General features: G+C 34.8%; 1 protein-coding gene across 1 annotated transcript in view; it reads right to left on the bottom strand.

The window, feature by feature from the left end:
- Positions 1-23,573, bottom strand: part of kuz (zinc-dependent metalloprotease kuz) — a 258,645-nt gene that overhangs the window by 9,747 nt on the left and 225,325 nt on the right. Inside the window, exons 12-13 of the mRNA XM_090399403.1 lie at positions 14,164-14,378; positions 3,929-4,093 (exon numbers count right to left, since the gene is read on the bottom strand). Coding sequence (XP_090255529.1) covers positions 3,929-4,093; positions 14,164-14,378 — 380 coding nt within the window. The remainder of the gene's footprint in view (positions 1-3,928; positions 4,094-14,163; positions 14,379-23,573) is intronic.

Genomic DNA, 23,573 nt, shown 5'->3' with positions numbered 1-23,573 from the left:
AGGCTTTCTGAACTATGCAGTGCAAGACTCTTATACCACCATACTTCAGCATTTCTGGTCGCATATCATCTACTCCTGCTGCCATTCCACATTTCAAGCCTTTGATGGCTTTTTCCACTTCAAGTATGGATATGTATTCCTGACTGCATGCCTGGTCAGTGTTTTCTATCACAGTGCTGTCATCACTGCTTGTTTCATTTAGCAGTTTTTCAAAGTAATTACTCCATACTTCAAGGATATCTTTTTCTCCCGTTTTCATGTCACCTTTATAATCTCTAATTACTTTTAAAGCACCCTTTCCTCCATTCTTAAGCTTCTTCAACAACCTCCAGAAAATTTTGCCACCCTCTTGATATTTATTTTCTATATTCTTGCCAAAGTCCTCCCATGACTTTTGTTTAGCTAGTTTTACACAGTGTTTAGCATTCTTGCATTTGTCTCTATATTCTCTAAGAGCACAAGCTGACTTATTTGACAGGAACTTTTGGTATGCTTTCTTCTTTTCTTTCACTGCCTCTTTAACTTCCTGTGTCCACCAGGGAGTTCTGATCTTTTTATCCTTACAGACAACCTCACCACACGCCTCTTTGGCAGAATCAATCAATGTTTTCTTCAGAGTTTACCACTGAATCTCCAAGGTTTGATTCCTGTTCTCAAACTCTTTCATTTTTTCTTCAATAATCTTTGTGTATGTTAGTCTACAGTTCACATCTGAGAGCTCCTCAACTTTTATTCGCTTTAAAACTTTCTTACATGTCATTCTTTTCAATATTAAATTTAATTTTATCCTGCTCAAGACTAAATAGTGATCCCTTCCAATTTCAAATCCTCTGTACACTCTGGTGTCCTGCATCAGGGAGAAAACATCACTATCAATAATAACATAGTCAATGAGCCTTTTCTTATTCCTAGCCTCTTCTCTCCATGTGAATTTGTGCATATTTTTATGTTGGAACATGGTGTTAGTAATAACCAGTCCATATCCTGAGCAGAAATCCAACAGATATTTGCCATTATTATTAGCTTTGCTCTTTTCTCCAAATTTTCTCAAAATATTTTTGTATGTCTCACAATCATTTCCTACTCTGCTATTTAGATCCCCAACAAGGACCAACTTTTCCTTTTTCATTGTGTCAGTTGCTTTTTCTAAAGCCTCAAAAACTCCTCCACTTCTACCTTAGTAGAACCTTCTGTGGGACCATAGGCACAAATAAGTCTCATTGTCCAGTTTCCCATTCTCATATTTGCTCACATTACATTACTCTACTTGAGACTGACTGCCATTCAAGAAGATTAGGCTCGTATTTTGTGCTGAATACTATGGCTACTCCTTCTTTTCCTTGATTGTCATTACCTGAATATAACATTTTGTATTTTTTGCTCAGAAAGATCTCACCAGTTTTGGTCTTTTTTGTTTCAGTCACCCCTATTATGTCGATCTGGTACTTATCTAATTTCTCAGCTAGCTCAATTTCTTTGCCATTCAGGCTTCTTATGTTGATAGTACCGATCTTTAACTCTGGTGATGTTGAGTTGGGGTTTGTTTTCAGATTTGTTCCAGTAGCTGACTTTTCGCTGTTCGCCCTGGTTCCCTGGAGAAAACAACGGGGCCTTGTTTAACCAGGCGACGCCCCAGCCGGCATGAAATTCTGTCATGTTGTACCATCATTTTTTATTTTGGTTTAACCAATAAGAATACAATTTGGTCAGCTAAATCCCAAATTGCAAGCCCATCCTCGTTCGTTCAGTATCCAAGTAGATACCCAACAGGGGTCACCACGAGAAGGTGAGGATTAGACATTAGGTCAAAAGCCCTGGTCGGTTCTCTGCATTCCTTTAAAGGATATGTGGAGGTCTCCTCTCAGTTATACAGCTTTGACCCTTAAGCACCCCTAGAAGACAGATATATAAATATAAGATCTGACAATGCTGTAGCTTTGACAGGTATCAGATTTATTTGGTAGAAAATTGTAGGTAGGAAGTTAGTAATGATGTAAATTTTTGATGTAGTACTATCATATCCTGTACATCCCTTGAGGGTAAATGTCAGGAATTTGATGATGAGGGCATGGAACTTACTAATTTGACTGTTTTTGCAGGATAAAAAAAGCATAGTTGTAAGAAGAGTTGGTCAGATTATCTAAATGATCCCATAGGTCAGCATCTAAGGAGTTGGCTAAAACTGCATTTTAGCCAGCTCCTTAGAAGTCTATACATAATGAATTGACTTAATTGATGGCAAAATATTTGGACTGTTCTTTCTCATAAAAGAAGTCTTGTGGTATATACTTAACCCATTTAGAGTGAAAAACTTGTTTAAAATATAAAAATTTGGGAATGATCTCACCTTTATACTGTTTCAGGAACACAGAATTGGTTTAAATTTTGTTTTTTTAAGATTTCTGGAAACACAGTGTAGCTAAATAAACAACTTCCTTACATAAACAATCAACTCATTTCACCAAAAAAAATAAAATTCACTTTTGAAGTAGAAAGTGAAGGAAGACTATGCTTTCGAATGCTTTTATCATAAAAAATTCAGATAATGGGTCTGCCAGAGGCCAATCCATACTGGTTTGGATTGGCCTCTGGCAGACCCATTATCTGAATTGGCCTCTTGCAATTGGCAGACCCATTTGGATTGGCCTCTTGCTGCACCAGCTTTTGAAAAAACTGGCATCATTCATATGCTTAAAAAAATGTGCAACTTCCATCTTAAGAAATGATGAGAAGATAAATGAACAACTACAAATTCTATCCCACCAACTAACTCTCAACAGGTATCCAAAAATGACTTCTCTAATTCTGCTCTATACACTCTGTATCCATCCTTCACATTGGTACTTTCAAGCAAAAGTCTTCTCTGCTCTCCAAAAGACATTAATTCCCTCTATAAACATCCTGGAGATGTTCATATAACTCTCTGTTCATGAGGTCTTTCATATACAGATTACACTTAAAGATATTTTGAGATTTAAAAAAAAAAAAAAATTAAAAAAAAAATGAACATTCTGGAGATGTTGCTCATAACAGAGAAGACAACTGTGATGTAGCTTATCACTTTCCCCACATACCATGACAATGATTGGAACAAGAGTTCTATGTTCTACTTACAAGACAACTTCATCTCTCATTAAATAAAATAATGCTATGGTCATCTTTTCTCATGGCACCCTTAATAAAAACCAAGGACTTATTTTGCTTTAGTTGTTCATTTATCTTCTTTTATGTGTAACATTTGGAAAATTCTCATTAGATCCCTTCACAGCTAGATTTGATCTTTCATCAAACTAACTGCAAACAATGCTGGATAGCAGTTGACTCTTGCCATCCTCACATCCTCCAGGTGTTTCCATTATTCATAATGTAATGATTTTCACTCGTTAGTCTTTTTAGTTTATGTTGGAAGTTTTTCCACTTGGTTATACTATAAATTAAAGATACCAAGAAATTATATATTTAATCCTTCATACAAGTGTAAGCAAACAAAATTTGTGCCTGAAGTATTTTCAGGACTGGGGTAACTCGTATAATAGAAGCTAATAACTAATAGCTAATATAATAGAAGCAGGTAAACACACATTCACAGCAGACATAATACATAAGTATGCCAGTGATAGTCTTCGATATAGCAGGCAATAAAGATGATTACTTACTAGACTGAGTCTATCTGCGAAAAAACAAATTAACGAGGATGAGATGGGATAAGAAATAATTGTGATATACTGAATTCTCACGCAACTGACACACATAATTAACATTGTCCAATTCATCCTCATATGTCTGCCAAGATAATACTTTTCTTTTAATCAGATAACATTCATACAAAAATGGATTCAGCATGAACTTAATGGAATATTGTGAATTTATTTAAAATATAGAACAGCAGGATTTATCAAACATTACAAATACAGGACTAATGAAATACCTTTCTTCTCAACGTATCTGCAGGGTGGCGAAGAGTATCTGTAATACGGAGAGCCGGAGGCTTTCTTGGGTTGCTACTTGGAGTGTGGACGGCACAACACTTGATGAACAATCCCATAAAAATGGCAAGACCAACTAACATCAACATTACTCCCCACCAGTATGCCTGAAAATGCAGGACATTTTCATGTAAATTAAAATTATATTTATGTAAAAAATTTAGATATAAGAGGGTGGTCTGAAAAGTTATCGGCCTAACAATGAAAAAACGAATTTATAATTTCAAAATTATTTTTATTTTTCAACATAATCTCCCTTAAGATTAATACATTTATTCCAGTGATGCTCCAACACCATTATCTCGTCGCTATAGCGGTTCTCGGTAAGATCTGCAAAATACCCCTCTACAGCTGCAATCACCTCTTGATTCGAAGAAAAATGCTGACAGCGAGGAAGTGTTTTAGTTTTGGGAAGAGACAGAAGCTAGAGGGAGCCAAATCTGGGGAATAGGGTAGATGTTCCAACAATTCATAGTGCAGATCCTTAATTTTCCCATTGCCAAAACACCTTTGTGGACAGGTGCATTGTCCTGATGAAAGATGATTTTTTCCTTCTGCAAACTGGGTCTTTTCTCACGAATTTTTTCATCTAGTCTTGTTAAAAGATTGGAATAACATTCCCCGGTTATTGTTTTGCCCAAGATAATTAATAAACAAAATGCCTTTAGCATCCCAAAACACCAATGCCATGACTTTTCCTGCTGATGGAACTATCTTTGTCTTCTGTGGCGCTGAACAACCGGCTTCTGTCCACTGTTTTGACTGTTTTTTTGTATTCTGGTGTGTAATGGTGAATCCAAGTCTCATCCATAGTAATAAATTGATGCACAAAATCAGTTTTATTCTTGTTAAAATGCTCCAAGCACTGTTCAGAGATTTTCATGCAAGTGCATTTTTGATCTGCTATGAGCAAGTGCAGCACCCATCTTGCGCAAAGATTTTTCATTTGCAATTCTTCATGCAAAATATATACTACATATTCTTTTTAAATGCCTATGGTCTCAGCAATTTCACGCACTTTGACTTGCCGGTCATCCAATACCATATTGTGCACTTGATCAATGATTTCTGGTGTTATTACACTTTTTGGACAACTTCATGTGGATCATCTTAAAGGCTGGTACAACCACGTTTAAACTTGGTAGCATATTTCTTAATTGTCGAAAACAAAGGAGAAGAGTGCCCATAAACTTTTATGAACTTCGAATGAATTTCTTTTGGAGCTTTTACAAAGAATTTTATAAATGCACGATACTCAATTTTATCCATTTCAAGGGATACAGACTACACTTTTGATTCAGACAGCTGTATAAAGGAAACTACTTGATAGAATGACTTGCAATTTCACATGGATACTTATGACAGATGTACCAACTTAGGAAAAAAAAACTTGCCGATAGTGATACTATCTATGGTTGAGGCCGAGAACTTTTCAGACCACCCTCATATTTAATTAATTGATATTCACAAACATTTTTCAAGTTCAGTAAAATAATCACTAATGTCAGTTCATTGAATTAATAAGTTCTAACACAGCTTTACCTCTTTTCTAGAGTAGAATTCACATAAAAACTTTTTAAATGATCCACAGACTAATGGTTGAGAAATAATGGCCTAAAGTGTTTCCTGAATTATCATATCTTGATTCTCAATTCTTAGTGATTTCAGTGTGTTTCTAGCAACAGACATTATTCAAGAATAACTTATAAAAACAAACAGTGATTAGGGACCACACTCCACTATCTTAAATTAAAAGATCTTGGAATCTCATTCTTTCACTTAAACAGTTCAATCAGTAATATGAAAAGAAGCAATCATTAGTTTTTAAACAGCCATGACTAATTATGATGATTTAAGACTTGATTATCAGTTTTTTTTTTATAATGTTCATTTTCTTAAACAGCAACAAGCAAAAGACTAATTATATTCAGTCTTAAATAATCATCATGTCTGTGCATTAAAAAAAAACAACTAATCTTCACTTTTTTAAATGTGAGTTTTTCATTTTTTGCCTGCAAACAATTACAGTAGTATATGAATTGTTTTAATTTACTGAGTATTTTTGTAATGAAAAAATATATTATATATTGCATTCTTCAAAATTAAGGAAAGCTGGTCTTAGCAAAAAAAATCGATAAATGAGTTTAATAAAAATAAACAAATATAACACTACAAGTTTCATTAAGTCATTAGGCATACATTATCTAGAGATATTACCAGAATAAAAATGTTAAATTAATTACTAACTTGCTGTCACATTCTGTAGCATCACACATGTCCATGGCAGTTAGATTTTTAATGAAACTTAGTGTAGGATTAAACCTTGGTTTTTGTTACATTGTGTGGGATGATCCTTAGCATTTGCAAGGCTTCCTTGAACTTCCTTGTAAAACAGCATTTTTGTTCATTGCCAAACTAACTGATGGCCTGTGTTAGCTGTATGGAATGCAAACCTGATTTATGCTCTCTTCTTTTTCAACATCTCTTATGTGATCGGACATACAGATCTCCCCAGCCTTCCTATGATACACTACATGAATTGTTGCATACCTGAACATGTCAAATCCTATTAAACTTTCTGACATCATAAATTTCAAACTTCTTTAAAATCTGTTCGGTTTGAGCAATTCTATTAAAGTGTTATCGGTAACTAATAGCTATAAAAAAAAAAAGCTTTATTTGAAATTATTTTATATGACTGAAGGGGGGGGGGTATATGGAATATCATGATAGCTCCACATGAAAAAGTTACATCATTACTAACTTCCTATCAACAATTTTCCTCCTAATTAATCTCTTATCTTGCAAAACTGTAATATTATCAGATCTTATATTTCTGTCTTCTAAGGCACTTTTTACTGTATAAATCCACCTGCATCTTGGTCTTCCTCTTGGTCTTTATTCATATCAGCCTGGCAAAGAACATTTGTCCTCTCAAATTCTGTTTAAGTGGCCATACCACCTGACATTAGCTCTGCTCATACATTCCTGAATGCTAACAATGTCAAATTCTTTCCTAATATTCTAGTTTTTAATATCATACTGCTGTTGATGCCATCTGTTCATACCACTAATCTTCTCGTGGTCTGCAATCTGTGATCAACTGTTTTATTTCTAACCCAGCTCTCAGATCCTTACTGGTTGTAGACAGCTGGCTTAGACTTCCTACTATACTAGTTTTGTAAATTCTGTTGTCAATTTCCATATTTAATTTGCTATCTTCACCAATAAAAATTATGCCAAAATAGCTAAAACGTTTTACCATTTTGACCCCCCCCCCCAAACTTTTCCCACATATAAAAAGCAAAAAATGCACTGCATGTGTGTGTTCACAGGGCCGGTTTGCCTGCTTGTGAGATGAAAAACGCCAGATAAACTGGTGGAAAAACCCTACTGCCCCGTGCCCAAGATCGGCCAACTTGGTTATGGCTGAGAAAGATCCTTAAGCTCCTCACGTTGTTGACGGGAATCAAACCTAGGTCTAGAAATATGGTTGCAAAGCACATAGCCACTAGGCTAACCATGCTGACATTAATCCTGTTATGAAAACTGGATATGTTAATCTCAGCTCTACTTTATGCAGATGATGTCATACTTCTCAGTAATCCATTACAAATCTGCAGGATTCCCTGACTAAATTGAATAACTGCTATAATAAATTTGGAATAAAAATCAACAATAAGAGGACAAAAACTGCGAAAATAGGCTGAAACATTGAAAACATCAACTGAATTAAGAATCCAGTTGATGTTTTCAATGTTTCAGCCTATTTTCGCAGTTTTTGTCCTCTTATTGTTGATTTTTATTCCAAATTTATTATAGCAGTTATTCAATTTAGTCAGGGAATTCTGCAGATTTGTAATGGATTACTGAGAAGTATAACATCATCTGCATAAAGTAGAGCTGAGATTAACATATCCAGTTTTCATAACAGGATTAATGTCAGCATGGTTAGCCTAGTGGCTATGTGCTTTGCAACCATATTTCTAGACCTAGGTTTGATTCCCGTCAACAACGTGAGGAGCTTAAGGATCTTTCTCAGCCATAACCAAGTTGGCCGATCTTGGGCATGGGGCAGTAGGGTTTTTCCACCAGTTTATCTGGCGTTTTTCATCTCACAAGCAGGCAAACCGGCCCTGTGAACACACACATGGGCTACAGTCATAGGATACAATACTTAATCTCTCATTAATAGGGTTCAACCAGTCCTAAGGGGGGGGGGTCGAGGAACCCCCACACGAATAAATAAGTAACAGGTTTAATACCACTTTCCTTCATAATATGATCTATATACATGATGAATAACAGTGCAGATAATGTACATCCTTATCTCCCACCTGATTTAACATTGCTCCATCTTCCTGTACTTCCTTCAATTCTACCTTCTGTTTACTCAAATATAGACAAAATATTGCTTGATATAATGTCTCCTTTACACCATGCAACTATAGTATTTTGAAACAGCTACAGCTTTTCTCTTGGCACATTGTCATAATCATTTTACAGATTATAGCCCCATGATTTCTTAATTATTTGTTTTAAAGTGAAAATCTGACTCTGACAACCTCGATTTGGCCTGAATCCAGTATACTTGCATAAATCCTACCAGGAATACTTAAGCAGTTAAACTCCTCTGCAATTCTCACATTCAGTTTTATTTCCCTCTTTATGGATGGTACTATGAGAGTTTATTTAAATCTGATTCACACACAAAAGGTCACAAGATCTATAGCAGACTACATTTTGTTTGAACAGCTGATGGCTGTATTCTTTGGAAAAAGAAGAGTTGGGGGGGGGGGGGAGGAGAGTCTGAGCTAAAGAACAGAAGTAGTTGGAATGAAAGAGGAGGCAGGGAAGTTGGTTCAGCGAGTTTCAAGATGGACTGTATAAGGGGTGTTGATTAAGCAGCAGCTTTTGTTCTAATGATTTTGTGAGCAAGGGATTGAAATGGATATGCGTGAGAGAGGGACTATAGCCATAACGCACTCTTCCAGATAGAATCAAGCAATCTTAGAGAGAATTTTGGTGCACCACTTCAAATACAGGATCAACATCCCGTGGTTGGGCAGATTTGGGATTCGTAAAGATTTAGCAGCTGTGAAAGTGTGAAGTAGTTGTCTTGTGCAAAAAAGTACACCAAGTTTTTTTTTGCATAAGAATGGAAATCTGGTTATTGCTGAAGGTAAGGGGGAGGGATGCGAGCTCTTGTGAAAGATCCACAGGACTGAGTTTTAATCTAATATCTTAATAGTGAGTTTTGATTCTAATACTTGAATACTACAAGATTTGTCAAATGAAAAAGAGGATTGAAGAGTACTGTCATCAGCATAGCTATGGATAGGATTAGAAGTTTGTGAGAGTAGGTCATTTATATAAAATGATGAAGAGAGTGGATGAAAGAACAGAGCTCTGGCATAGTCCTACATTGGTGGGGAAATCTTTGGAGAGGAATCGTTCACTATGACTCATAGTGAGCGAGTAAGAAAGCTGGCAATCCCAGTTACAAAGAGTGGAATGAAGGCAATAGAATGGCAGTCTGCTAAGGCCCCCCCTGTGACAAATCCAATCAAACTGATCTATCCCAATCTAGAATTTGACCCTCTGAGAAAGCCTTCTGAATTATGCAGTGTAGCCACTGAAACTTTTATGCCTCCATATATGAGTGTTTCTGGTTGAATATCATAAACTCCAGCTATCTTCCCACAAGCCAGGTTTTTGATGAATTTTTCTACTTCAAATATTCATATGTATTCCTAATTGCATTCTTGCTGAGTGTTTTCTACCACCATACTATCATTACTTGTTTCATTTAGTAATCTTTCAAAGTAATTACTCAAGACATCCAGAATATCTTTAACTTTAGTTTTTGTGTCATCTTTATCTTTTACAGTATTCTTAAGTCTTCCCATTACTTTTGTTTAGCTACTTTTACGTATAATAGTGTGTAAACATTGCTTCACTTTCTTACATTTTTCTCTGTGCTTTCTAAAAGCACAAGATGACTTACCTGCCAGAAAATTTTGAATATGCTTTCTTTTCTCTGACTGCCTCTTTAACTTCCTAAGTCCACCATGGAGTTCTAATTTTTCTACATTTATAGATAACTTCACTGCATGCAGCTATAGATGAATCAATGTTTTCTTCAGGATCTGCCAGATCTGCCACTGAATCTCCAAGGTAAGGTTTAGTTCATGTTTTCAAACTCTAATTTTTTCTTAAATAATGTTTTAGCATTTTCATTTTAAAACTTTCTTACACATTCTTCTTTTCAATATGAAGTTCACTCATATTGAAACACTCATTTTACCCTACTCACTAGAGATCACTTCCTATTTCAAATCCTCTGCACACTCTTGTGTGCTGAAAACTCTGCTATCCACAATGACCTAACCATAATGAAATATTTTTGTGTTTGAAAATTGTGCTAGTAATAGCTAGTACGTCTTGAAGAGAAATCTAATAGATTCTGTTATTATTAGTTTGGCTGTTTTCTCCAAATTTTCCCAAACATTTCTATATGTCTGGTAATAATTTCTGCTTTGTTTAGATCTCCAACAAGGATCAACACTTTCTTTTTCATTGTGTCAGCTGCCTTCTCTAATGCCTCGAAAAATTTCTCCACTTCTTCCTTAGTAGAACCCTCTGTTGGACCAGAGGCACAAATAAATGTCATTGTTCAGTTCATCCATTTTGATATTTGCCCATATTACTCTACTTCATACTGTCTGCCATTTAAAAAGATTATCCTTTTATTTAGTATTGAATACTATAGGTACTCCTTTTCTCTGATTATTATGGCCTGAATGCATGTTGTATTTGTTTCTTAGAAAGATCTCACCTATTTTTATCAGCTTTGTTTTGGTAACACTTATGTCGATCTGATACTTATACAATTCTTTTACTAGTTCCATTTCTTTTCCATTGTTGATACTTCTTATGCTCATGGTGTCAATCTTGAACTCCTGATATCAAATTGGAATACTATGTTGGCAAAAGTGTCTGGACAGCTACTGTTTGTATTTCCTGCCAATATGAGGTCAGGCCTTCTTTTGCTGCTATTACAGCCATTATCCTTCAGGATACTCTCCACATTCTAGTGGTAAACTGCCACTAGAATTCATTTCCAATTCTCCAGTAGTATGGCAAACCAGCTGATGATTGTTAGTTAGGTGAGTGAGTAAGTTTGGCATGCTACCTTTGCTTTGGCTTATCCCAAAGGATTGAGGTCAGGGTTTTGGGCTAGCCAGTTTAGTTCTTTTACCTCCATGTCTTCAAACTATGGAGATAGGGCCCCTTGCTTTGTGAGTAAGTGTATTATCCTGCTGATACAGGAAAAGGCCTATTTCAAACTGTTGCCACAGCACAGAAAGAACAGAACTGTCCAAAATGTCGTGGTGAGCATTGGCATTTAAAGATCTGGATACAAAAATCAATTATCCACACCAGGAAAAACAGCCCCAGACAATTATGCTACTGCCTCTAAATTTCATGGTCAATACAAGACTCCTGCAAGTATCATTCTCCAGGCATCTGCAGGGTTCAGAAACGTCGTCCATTGGATTGCCAGATCGTGCACTCATCACTCCACAGGACCCTCTCCCATTGATCCACAGTCTAATGACACTGTTGTCTACATCATTCAAATGAAGCTGGGCATTGGTAGGTGTAATCAAGTGCTTGTGAGCCACAGCATGACCATGAAACCCAAGGGCAAATACCTCTAAATGAATAGTTCTGTCACTGTCATCTGTTCCAGAGCTCATGGGGAAGTTGTTTGTGATGGTTGGTAAGGCCGAATGATGATTTACTGTGGCAACATGTTTGAGCGTTTGCTGGTCCTGATTTGTCAGTTTCTTGGCATTACTAGTTTGGGAGGGCTCCATCTAGTTTCCACTTTATGATAACCTCACTGACAGAAAACTGGAGCATGTGCAATGTGGCAGAAATCTCTCTGACCAAAAACCACTGAACTTGTGGGCTCCAACTATCATACCATATTCAGACTCGACTCTTTTTGTCCATTCATTCTGATGGCAAAGAATGTCTATGCTGTTAATATTCATGTGCCAATACATAGCATTGTGGATGTATATCTCAAACATATAGTTGAGGCAACATAGTGCTATGGGAGTATCTGAACACTTCTGGCAACAAAGTGTATGTTCTGTGATTTGATCCAGCAGCTGACTTTTCACTGTTTGCCCTGGTTCTCTGATGAAAACAACAGGGGGGGGGGGGCATTGTTTAACTGGGCTATGCCCAAGCTGGCATGAAATTCTGTCATGTTGTACCATCATTCTGCATTATGGTTTAAGCCAATAAGAATACAATTCAGGTAAATTCAAAAATTGCTAGTCCATCTTTGTTCATTACCCAGAGAGAGAGATACCTAACAAAATGCACCTTGAAGTGAGAATTGGTCATTAGGTCAGCAGCCCTAGTCAATTCTCTGCTTTCAGTTATCCAGCTTTGACTCTTAAGCAATGTAGAGTAAATTATGATCTCAGAACGTTTAGTAACTAGAACTGACCAATATGCAATAAATACCCATAGGACTTTAATACTGACTTTTCAGATTTTATATTCTAAGTTATTTATACATTTTTCCCTCCTTTAAACAATTTATGTAAACTTGCTCCTCCATACATATTGTGGTTCTAGGCTTTCTGCATTACTTTCAATCACATACTGATTGTTTTTGGCTATACCATTAGTTCTCTAATAAAAATTCTTTAACTAATTATATTTGAAGATCCTACAAGTGTTATCATCTTTCAAAAATAAATATTAATTTCTAATTTTAAAATAATTAGATTTACTAGCCTTGTAGTTGGTAACATTGAGGTAGCTCCATTCCCACTAAGGTCTGCATGAGTATTATCTAAAAATCATGAACTACATGAAACTTGTGTTTCAGAAATCATAATTCTTTAGCATTTCACTGTAATTAATTGGAAACAAGCTTGCCATAAAAGCTATGGTAACTAGTTAAGTACATATATTTTAGATTTGGTTCATGAAGATTTAACTTAAATATGCAAGTCTAAACGTAATGCTTTTTATCGTGTTTAAATTAAAACTTTATAATTATAAATTAAATCCAGACTAAAAGTATACAATACATTAGCCCTACCAATCTTAATGTATGGAAGTGGATCTAGACAATAAAACAAAAAGACAAACAAAGATTAACAACAGCAGAAATGAAGTTTATGAGAAAAAATGCAAAGTATACCCTATTTGATCACAAAAGAAACGAAAAAATTATGAAAGAATTAAACCAAGAACCAGTAATAGAAAAAATTAAATATAAACATAAATGGATGGAACACGTTCAAAGAATGAAAACAGAAAGATTACCAAAATAAAAATACAAGCCATTAGGAAAAAGAAAACCAGGACGTCCTCTTAAATGATTCAACGATGACTTCTAAGGCCGGAACAGACCATGCTAGGCCTAAATCCTTGATACGCATGATAATGATGAAATTATAACTGGATGTTTACTCATGATGTATTTCTGATAAGATAAATACAGATAGTCCCCAAGTAACATAAGAATTACATTCTACAAACTTTATGTAAGCCGGATTTAATCCCTTCACCTGTTAATCACATCTTGTTGTATGCATGTGTTTTAATTATTTTCATTTAATTCATAGGGTGTACACAGAAATTGGATTTCAATATATAATTTTTATAATAAAGTATAAATAGTATGAGAAAATAAAGGAAAAAAAGAGTTTTAATTTGGGTATTTGACCTTCTGTGTGAAATTATCAAGAGATGAGTGAATGGCTTCTTTCTTCTCTTCATAAAACTTTTGATAACAGGCTTAAAGCTTCATCTCTTGAGACTTTTAAGACCGAGGCATTGCGATTCATTCTTCAACTGCACTGCCCACCTTCTTTGTCAAAAAGTGCTATATGTGCATATACACTGGTGTCCAAAAGCTAAGGACAAACTAGATTTTTACTTGTATATGAAAAAATGTTCATGACTGCAGAAAAATGTGAACATAAATTTATTACCAACATACTAATAAATTATATTACACAAAAAATATGTTTTGCTGTGGATGGCAGTTACTATGCAACTTTAAATGTTAATAGTTTAGTTTACCATCTTTGAGAATTAAATAAACAAAAATAAATAGATAAAAAAAAAGATAACATACTGTAATCCACTGTTTGATACTCATTAAGGTTTGCTGATTAAACAGTAGGTTTTTAAGACGTGCTAATGGGCCTTCAGCGTCTACTGCTCTACATTTCTGGAAAACATCACAGTAACCCTGAAAGTCATTACAAGGAGAACCTGGACGTAGCTTTATTCCACTGATGCTTTTCATTTTATCAATTTTATATGTACTCCTACAACTATTTGGATCACCTATCAAATGCACAATAAACTGGCTGTTACTAATATAAACTGAACTTTAATCTTCTACATTACTTATAAATAATATCATCACTGGTTATACTGAACAAACAAACAAATAAAAACTTTCACTATTCATAAAGTATGCAGTATTTTCAATTCTAGTTTTAGGATGAATATGCTAAAAACTACAAAAGGATCATACTATTTATTAGAAGCTTATTATGTCTCACCTCTTTTGCTTCAGACCTGTTGACATTAGTGATCAAGGAATTGCCATGTGTTCAAATAAAAAGAAATCGGATGGAATAAATATATTCAAATGCCCAATAGCTATTCTTGGAGTCAATATAACATTCCTTATATATTAGAAGAGGAAATATAAGATTTTCAAAATATACAGAATTCACGGATTTCTTATACGTGAAAAAAGTGATATATATATATATATATGTATATGGGGAGGGCTTGTTTATACTGGGAGATGTGGTGCAAACAAAAGTGGCATGAAAAAGACATATAATGAGAGTCAATGAATACTTTCCTGGTCTATAAAAAAAAGTTCTTTAAATTACAATTACCTTTTCATCTGAAAGTCCAAGAATGTTACTAATGTACATGTCTGTTACCATTAAAGTATATAATTCAGTTATTCTATAGAATAACTAGGTATTCTATATAAAATTTAGTAATCTACCAACTTTTTATAATAGTGATAACTGAATTGGATAAAAGCACCAGCAACATGATGATACCATTGCATTTTGCAAAGGCAAAATGCAATGGTATCATTGCATTTTGCAAAGACATTTGACATGTTACCACATGGACTGTTATGCTAACTGCAGCAAATGGGGGATGGATAGGTGGATAATAGGGTGGCTGATGGACAGATATCAAAAAAGTAGCATATGGAGAAGTGGAATCCAGTTTAAGGCAGGTGACTAATGGTGTAACACAGAGCTCTGTACTTGGACCACTGCTGTTTAATTTATACATAAATGATATAGGAAATAATTTTTGTTGAAAGTTTTTTCCACCTTTATCATCAGTTGCCCTAGTCCTGAAAATACTTCAGACACAAACTTTGTTTGCTTACATTTGGTTAAAGGATTAAACCAAGTACATAATTTCTTGGTATCTCTAATTTATACCATAACCAAGTGGAAAAACTTTCAACAATTAGCTACCTCTAATAGAGTCTTATAATAATAAGGTGTGAAACCTTTTGGTAATTCGTATATGAAAATATGATTTCTGCATTACTTCAACCTTGGTATCACATCTGGGTCCAGCTTCCACTGATGAGACCTCAATAAAGGTCAAAACTGTTCTGGGTAGTGACCCTTCCCATAAAGCATAGTATTATACATGTCCACAAGGAGATGTGCTTTGTTATGGGATACTAAGGCAAGTAATGTCAAGTCATACCAGCTTTACCATGAGTTGCCCCAGTCCTGAAAATACTTCAGGCGCAAACTTTGTTTGCTCACACTTGGATAAAGGAATCAACCAAGTATATAATTTCTTGGTATCTGTAATTTATAGGAAATAATTTGAAGGAAGATATTCTGTTGTTTGCTGATGACACAAAGTTGGGTAGGGTAACAGTTAATCAAGGTGATGCAGAGAGGCTTGCAGGATGATTTAAATAGGCTGACAGAATAGGGAAAGCATAATGGATCGTCAATTTAATGTGCAAAAATGTAAAATTATGCATTTTGGTATACCAGGATTATAAGCTGTGTATCACATTGAGGAAACTGTACCCCAGCAAATTGCTAAAGCCAGGGATTTGGAGGTGGTAGTAAACAGAGAGCTGAAGTTTAGAGGGCATATTGATAAAGAAGCCAGGGCAGCTCACAGGATTACTTAGTTATTGAAGAACACACTAACACACAGACAACCACATTTGGATTACTGTGCTCAAGTCTGGTCACCTGGGTTTCTTGGGGATGAGGAAGTGGTGGAGGGTATCCAGAAGTAACTGATGAAGATGGTGAGTGGACTGTGAAATGCTTCCTATGAAGATAGATTGAGGGTTTGTGGATTCCAAAAGTTGGTTCATAGGAGAAAAAAGGGGAATATGATATAAACATTTAAATTATTTAAAGACTTTTATAAGATAGATGCAGGGGAAATATTTCAGCACTTGTCTAGAGGAGGAAGAACAAGAGGTCATCTCTGGAAGTTGGGTAAAAATGTAATTAGCAAGGGTGCGAGAACTAATTTTTTGCTTAAGGAGTAGTGAATGAATGGAATAGGCTGCCTGAGTCAGTTATGAGTGCTTTTTCTGTTAATGGTTTCACGGAAAGGTATGATAGATATTGTGTTGACAGTCTGAGTCTTAGTACTCTGTGGAGGAATGCATGCAATAATAATAATTCTATTCTATAGAATAATGATTCATTTTAGTTAGAGCATGAAATAACAATTTCATTTCATACTTTACCTTCGTAATTTATGAAATACTCAGATATTCTATAGAATAAGTAGCTGTAGTTAGTATATACAATATAAAAAATAAATAATTATTGGTAAGATGTTGCAATGGTCCATTATATTTTTAAAACAAAGTATTAATATGATTTTTACTTTAATAAATTAATAAGTTCAATGAACACCAATCTAAGCAATATGAAAACACATTTGCACATAGTGAACTATAATGCCATTTTCTTTCTTTCTTTCTTAATCTTTCCCTCTTTTACTTTTACGGTGCCAAGGGTTTCTATTCCTTATAACCGCAACCATTATATGAGGATAAGGTGGTTGGTCCTATGCCTCCTAGTGTATAATGTCTATAGAAGCATTGTGTTTTCAAGGCCGGTTTGCCTGCTTGCAGGAGGAAAAACCCCAGCAGTCCATGCAGACAGGTTAACTTGGCTATGTCTGAGAAAGATCCTAAGCTTCTTGTGTTAGCAACAGAAACTGAACCCAGGACACTCCTTTCCTAGGCATATGCCACTAGGCTAACTGTGCAGACTAATGGCATTTTGAACTGCAGGAAACATTTTACATATAGACATTTTGTAATCTGACATCTTTGTTTACATAAACTTTACAAAAACCCTAATCTATATCAGTTGATTACACTGTAGATACCATTCGATACTTTTTAGTGAAAAAGTGTTCTTCAAATGCACTCTTCTTTTTTTAGGAGAAATGCATTTGTTTGTCACAAACAACATATTGTGACCTTCTATATAATTTTTTTTATAATTCCATTCCTAGTAGCCAATTTAAAAATTCCTTTTTTTTTTTCCCCCAAGCATAATACCTAAGTAAACATTATCCTTTCCATGGTGTACTTTGGAAACTTTAATCTTATTATTATTTTTTTTTTCAAGCATAATACCTAATACAGTTTGAACATTATCCTTTCCATGGTATACTTCAGAACTTTAATAGACACAGCAGAACCAATACAAGTTTTCGGGTGTCTAGCATTGGAAGTTATTATTTTTTTTGCTTGTAAACTTTATTTCTTTTCTCATTCTTTCAAAATAACTTTCTTCATACTACACCAGACTCCATATATTACAGGCACTGGTAGTTTGCAGTAATGTCATCACAAATTCCTGACGTGTACCCTCAAAGGGGTGTACAGGATCCTATGACAGTACTATATGAAGAACTTACATCATTACAAACTTCCTATCAACAATTTTCCTTCAAATCAATCAGTTATCTGTCAAGACTCCAACATTATCAGATCTTATATTTCTGTCTTGTAAGATTTTTATGTTAACAATCTGCCTACAATGTGGTCTTTCCTGCCAAACGCTTGTTTTTGCTAATCTTTCCTCTCCCATTCTGTTTAAATGACCATACCACCTGAGATTAGCTCTGCTACCATATTCTTGAATGTTAACAATGCCAAGTTTTTTCCTAATATCTTCATTTTTAATATGATATTGCCATTGATGTCATCTGTTCAAGCCCCTAATCTTTCTCAGGACTCTCATATCTGTGGTTTCTAGTCTTGAGTCAAGTGTTTTTGTAACCCAGCGCTCTCAGATCCATAAATTAAAATTGGTTTGAACACTGTCTTGTGTACAGCTAATTTAGTGTTTTGACTAATTTCTCTCTTATTCCATATAAATTTATTCAGTTGACTTCCTACCATACCAGCTTTGTTGATTCTATTGTCAATTTCTAAATTTAATTTACTGTCTTCACTACAAATTGTGCCTAAGTAGCTGCAATTTTACTTGTTCAATAGATTCCACATTCACAATGCAATTGATATTTTTAATGTTTCTGCCTATTTTCATGGTCGTTGTCTTGCTATTGATGATTTTCATACCAAATTTATTACAACAGTTATTTAATTTAGTCAGGGAATCTTGTAGACTTATACTGGTTTTATTTAAAAGTATAACATCATCTGCATAAAGTAAAAGGCTGAGATTAACATCTCCATTTTGATAATAGGTTTAATACCGCTTAACTTCATAATGTGATAAATAAAGATAATGAATAACAGAGAGGATAATGTACATCCTTGTCTGACACCAGATTTAATATCAAACCATCTTCCTGTACTTCATTCAATTCTAAATACTGCTTGATATAATGCCCCATTGACACCATATAACTATAGCATTTTTAATAGCTTTCCTCTTGGCACCTTGTCATATGCCTTTTGCAGGTCTACAAAACATAAATACAGATCTTTGTTATATTCCCATGATTTCTCAACTATTTGTCGTAAAGTGAAAATCTGATCCCGACAGTCTGTATTGTTGTTTAGCCAGCTTCACCAAGCTTCCCTTCCACAATCATTCTTGACTGTTTCTTAAGTATACTTGCATAAATCTTACCAAGAACACTCAGTAGGGAATACATGTCCATACTTGAAGTAGAAAAAGCATCAAAAACCTGAAATGTGGAAAGGCAGCAGGAGTGGATGATATTTGACCAGAAATGCTCAAGTATGGAGTTATAAAAGTTTTAAAGTGGCTATGCTGCATAGTTCTGAAGGCCTGGACAGAGGAATGAATGCCAGATGATTGGAGTAGAGCTCTCATAGTACCCATATACAAAAAGGGAAATAAAACTAAATGTGAGAATTAGAGAGATATTTCCCTACTGAGTGTTCCTGGTAAGATTTATGCAAGTATACTTAAGAAGCAGTCGAGAATGATTAATTATTTTTATATAGAGGATATTATCATAATATTAATCCTACCGGCTGCACCATTATTTAAATATAGGATTTTTATTAATTTAATACTGTATACAGAAATGATCTCTGTTCAACAATTATTTTTAATTTATTTCCGAGTGTACCTGTATATTTATTTTTTGCACAAGGGTTCACTCCGAATGGTACAATGACTTCTTTTTTACTATTTCTTTCAGAACCCAAAAAAAATCATTGACTCAAGACCAAAATACAAAATAAACACATTTAATAAAACAAAAACAATATATATACACTTCAAACAATATTACATAACCAACTACAATTTTAATTGGATCCAAGGCCTTTTTAAAAATAAACTTACGCTTAAGACTACTTTGTTTGCACAATGACAAAATGTTCATAGCCAGTTTCTTTCTCTGTCAAGGCCCTTTTCTGAAGATATATGACTTTATTCTTCATTTTCACAGGATTCTTTCTCATCACTCATGTAGCACACATTAATTCTTCCTAACTCAATTCTGACTCTTTTTAGTAGAAATAATAGTTAGATTCGGCGTCCTTAATACAGATGAAACTTCCTAATCACAGTTTTCTCAAACATTCCTTTAGAACATAAATAGCAATTTCTTCTTTTACCCACTAATGCTTATTGACAGTCTTAACTCTTCCACTTTAATCGACTACTAATCTTCCAATTAGCGTTTCCTCGAATATTCTTTTTTAAACATCTATAGCAATATTTTCTTTTATTTATCAATACTTATTCCACTTTGAAACTTAATAGTTCCACGATTCCTTTTTCGGAATATACTATTAATTTTCCTACGATGGCCACATAAAAAACTCAAGTTCCTCTGAATCTAAACATCTGCCGGCCTGTGTTCTAATTTCTTCCAGAACGCTCTCCTGTTTATTTCTCCATTACTACGATACCAAACGCTTTCTGTCAGCTGTCAATCACACATCAATCTTCTCAACAAGCATGCACACTTCATGAAAATGGCATGTGGCATGCAAGAAACTAAATATAATACCTGACACAGTGTCTCTGTTAGCGACAAGAGAAGGTGTTCATAAAACACAAAACTTAATATTTTAAATTACAATAAATTTGTTTAAAGTAATACAACTATTCAAATCCGGTAAGTACATAAACTTTTTAAATGCTTTACACATCACTTTGGCAAAATGATTTCCATAACGGGCACATCACAAGTGCGGACAATGCATGTTATGAAACTAAAACTAATAATTTTTACGTATAGTTTACTAACATAAACTATATGTAAAAATATTCAGAATTTTAAAGCATGATTATTTTTACAGAAATACCTCTGTAATTCTCACATTTAGTTTTATTTCCCTTTTTGTATATGGGTACTATGAGAGCTCTACTCCAATCACCTGGCATTCATCCCTCTGTCCAGGCCTTCAGAAGTATGCAGCACAACCACTTTAAAACTTTTATAACTCCACACTCGAGCATTTCTGGTCATCCACTCCTGCTGCCTTTCCACATTTCAGGATTTTGATGGCTTTTTCTGCTTTTCAGTTCGGTGTTTTTTTTTACCACTCTGCTGTCACTAATTTTTTCATTTAGCATTTCAAAGTTATTACTCCATACATTAAGGATCTTTTTTTTCCCCAGTTTTCATGTCATCTTTATCATCTCCAATTCCGTTTACCACTCTTCCTTCCATTTCTGAGTTTTTTCAACAGCCTCCAGAATATTTTGCCACCTTCCTGATATTTATTTTCTATGTTCTTCCCAAAGTCTTCACATGACTTTTGTTTAGCTAGTTTTACACAGTACTTAGCTTTCTTGCATTTGTCTCTGCATTCTCTAAAAGCACAAGCTGACTTATTTCTCAGGAACTTTCAATATGCTTTCTTCTATTCCTTCACTGCCTCTTTCGTTTCCAGTGTTCACCATGGAGTTCTGATTTTTCTATATTTCCAGACAACCTCACCACCTGCCTATCTGGCTGAATCAATGTTTTCTTCAGGGCTTGCCACTAAATCTTCAAGGTTTGGTTCCTGTTATCACTCTCATTTTTTTCTTGAATAATGTTTGTGTATTTTAGTCTACAGTTCACGTCTGAGCTGCTCAACTTTTATTTGCTTTATGATATGAAACTTATATGATATGTGTTCTTCTTTTCGATATGAAATTCAGTTATATCCTGATTAAGACTAAATGGGACCACTTCCAATTTCAAATCCTCTGTACACTTTAGTGTCCTGTACCAGTGAGAAAACATCACTATCAACAATAACATAGTCAATGAGACTTTTTTATTTAATGCATCTTCTCTCCATGCAAATTTATGCACATTTTTATGTTGGTACATTGTGTTAGTAATAACCAGTCCATGTCCTGAGCAGAAATCCAAACAAGTATTTGCCATTATTATTAACTTTGCTCTTTTTTCAAAATTTGTCAGACATATGAAATATTTTTATATGTCTGACAATCACTTCCTACGGTTGCGTCTCTGTATTTTTGTTTCCTTATTAGAGTATGTATTTAAGAATGACCCAAATTGATCCAGTCTTCTCTATATCCTTCTACCTAAATTTTATATTTTTCTCCTTAATATATAACCCGGGTTGACGACTAGGGATATTTCCTCTTCAGAAACTGGCAAATTTATATTTTAACTGTGCCAGCCAGCTTCCTATAACAAGAATATAATTCAGGCTCAGGGAAATATTCCTAGGTTTTAGGCATATACGTTAATCTAAATTCACACGCGAGTATATAGATCTCGATTCCTTGCAGTCGTGACCTAAGATCTAATCTCTATTATATAATTTTCTAAACTCTTTCCCACTATTCGGTTCGAATTTTATAAGTGGTAGGTTCACACCTCGAATTCAGGCAAGACTCAGATTCAAATAACAAAACATGTTTATTAATACTAAAAGACAGGTACACATTAAATCTTGTATCAAGTTATCAAAACTTCTGAATTTCTAGCTAAGTTAATGTCTTATGCTTATCTATACAAACTGTTCAATACTAATCTGACTTTCTCACATAAACTGACATGAAAAATCATGTAATACAATGGATAATTTAACAATGTTCCACTCAAGTCAAGTTCCTTCATTCACATTTACTTTAAATAGATATTTCTCAAGTCACTTCTCTCTTAGTTAAGTTTACTCAATTAACAAAGGGTATTCACTATTTCAATCATATACACGTTAGAGATTTATGATATACAATTCTTTGTCTAATAGAATTGGCTGTATTAATTATTCTATCCTATCAAAGTTCTCTAAAATGTCCCCAGTCTTGCTTTATCAAGACACAAATTCTACCGTCAAACAATCTCAAGATATAAAACAAAAGAATCCTTACTTTACCAAGTCCCTCCGAAGGTCTATTAGCTGCCACGTGTTGCTTGGGTCATCCTTCGTCTTGTGACTGAGTTGTTCCATTCTCTGCTACCGGACACAAACCAAGAAATGGCTGTTGCTACGAGCTTTCTCCGCTTGCTCGGGTGGGTTGTTTGGCATTTGGCACCAACAGATCACCATGAGCTGTTGATTCTCGTACGGATCTCCGTGGAATACCTCTCAGCGCAGGTCATGAATATGGCCAGCTGTCGTCGACATAGCACCCTCGGCTTGTCCTATCTCCAATCACTCTTCGAGAGTCCTCGATCTCCAAAATCCCCAAAGAAAACAGGAAAAAAGCCTTGAGCTTGGCGCATATTGCCTTAAATACTTTTTCTCAGAGCCCTCTTTTCTGTATTATTTTTTGCACGATCCATAGCTTACATCGCCCTTAGGTTAACCCCCTTGCTATTAGGTGTTGTTTCGAGGAAAAGCATTTATGTCAGCCTTCCCCGTAAGCTACAGCCATCGGCGTTATGACAGGTACTTGCGGCTTAGATGTGACCATTAATCCTATTAGTCATTTCTTACCTAGCGACTTACGATTTTATGATAGTTTGATAATACATAAATTAAGCCATTATTCTTGATTTGTTTAGCTTTCCGTTTTACAATAAATAAATTCCAATATATTACTCATACTGATACAT

This window comes from Typopeltis vanoorti, chromosome 1, assembly GCF_054136105.1.
Source record: "Typopeltis vanoorti isolate ZY-2024b chromosome 1, IOZ_Tvanoo_1.0, whole genome shotgun sequence".
Classification (NCBI taxonomy): Eukaryota; Metazoa; Arthropoda; class Arachnida; order Uropygi; family Thelyphonidae; genus Typopeltis; species Typopeltis vanoorti.
Note: the sequence above shows the minus strand (reverse complement) of the source record. Positions and strands in the feature narration are given on the sequence as shown.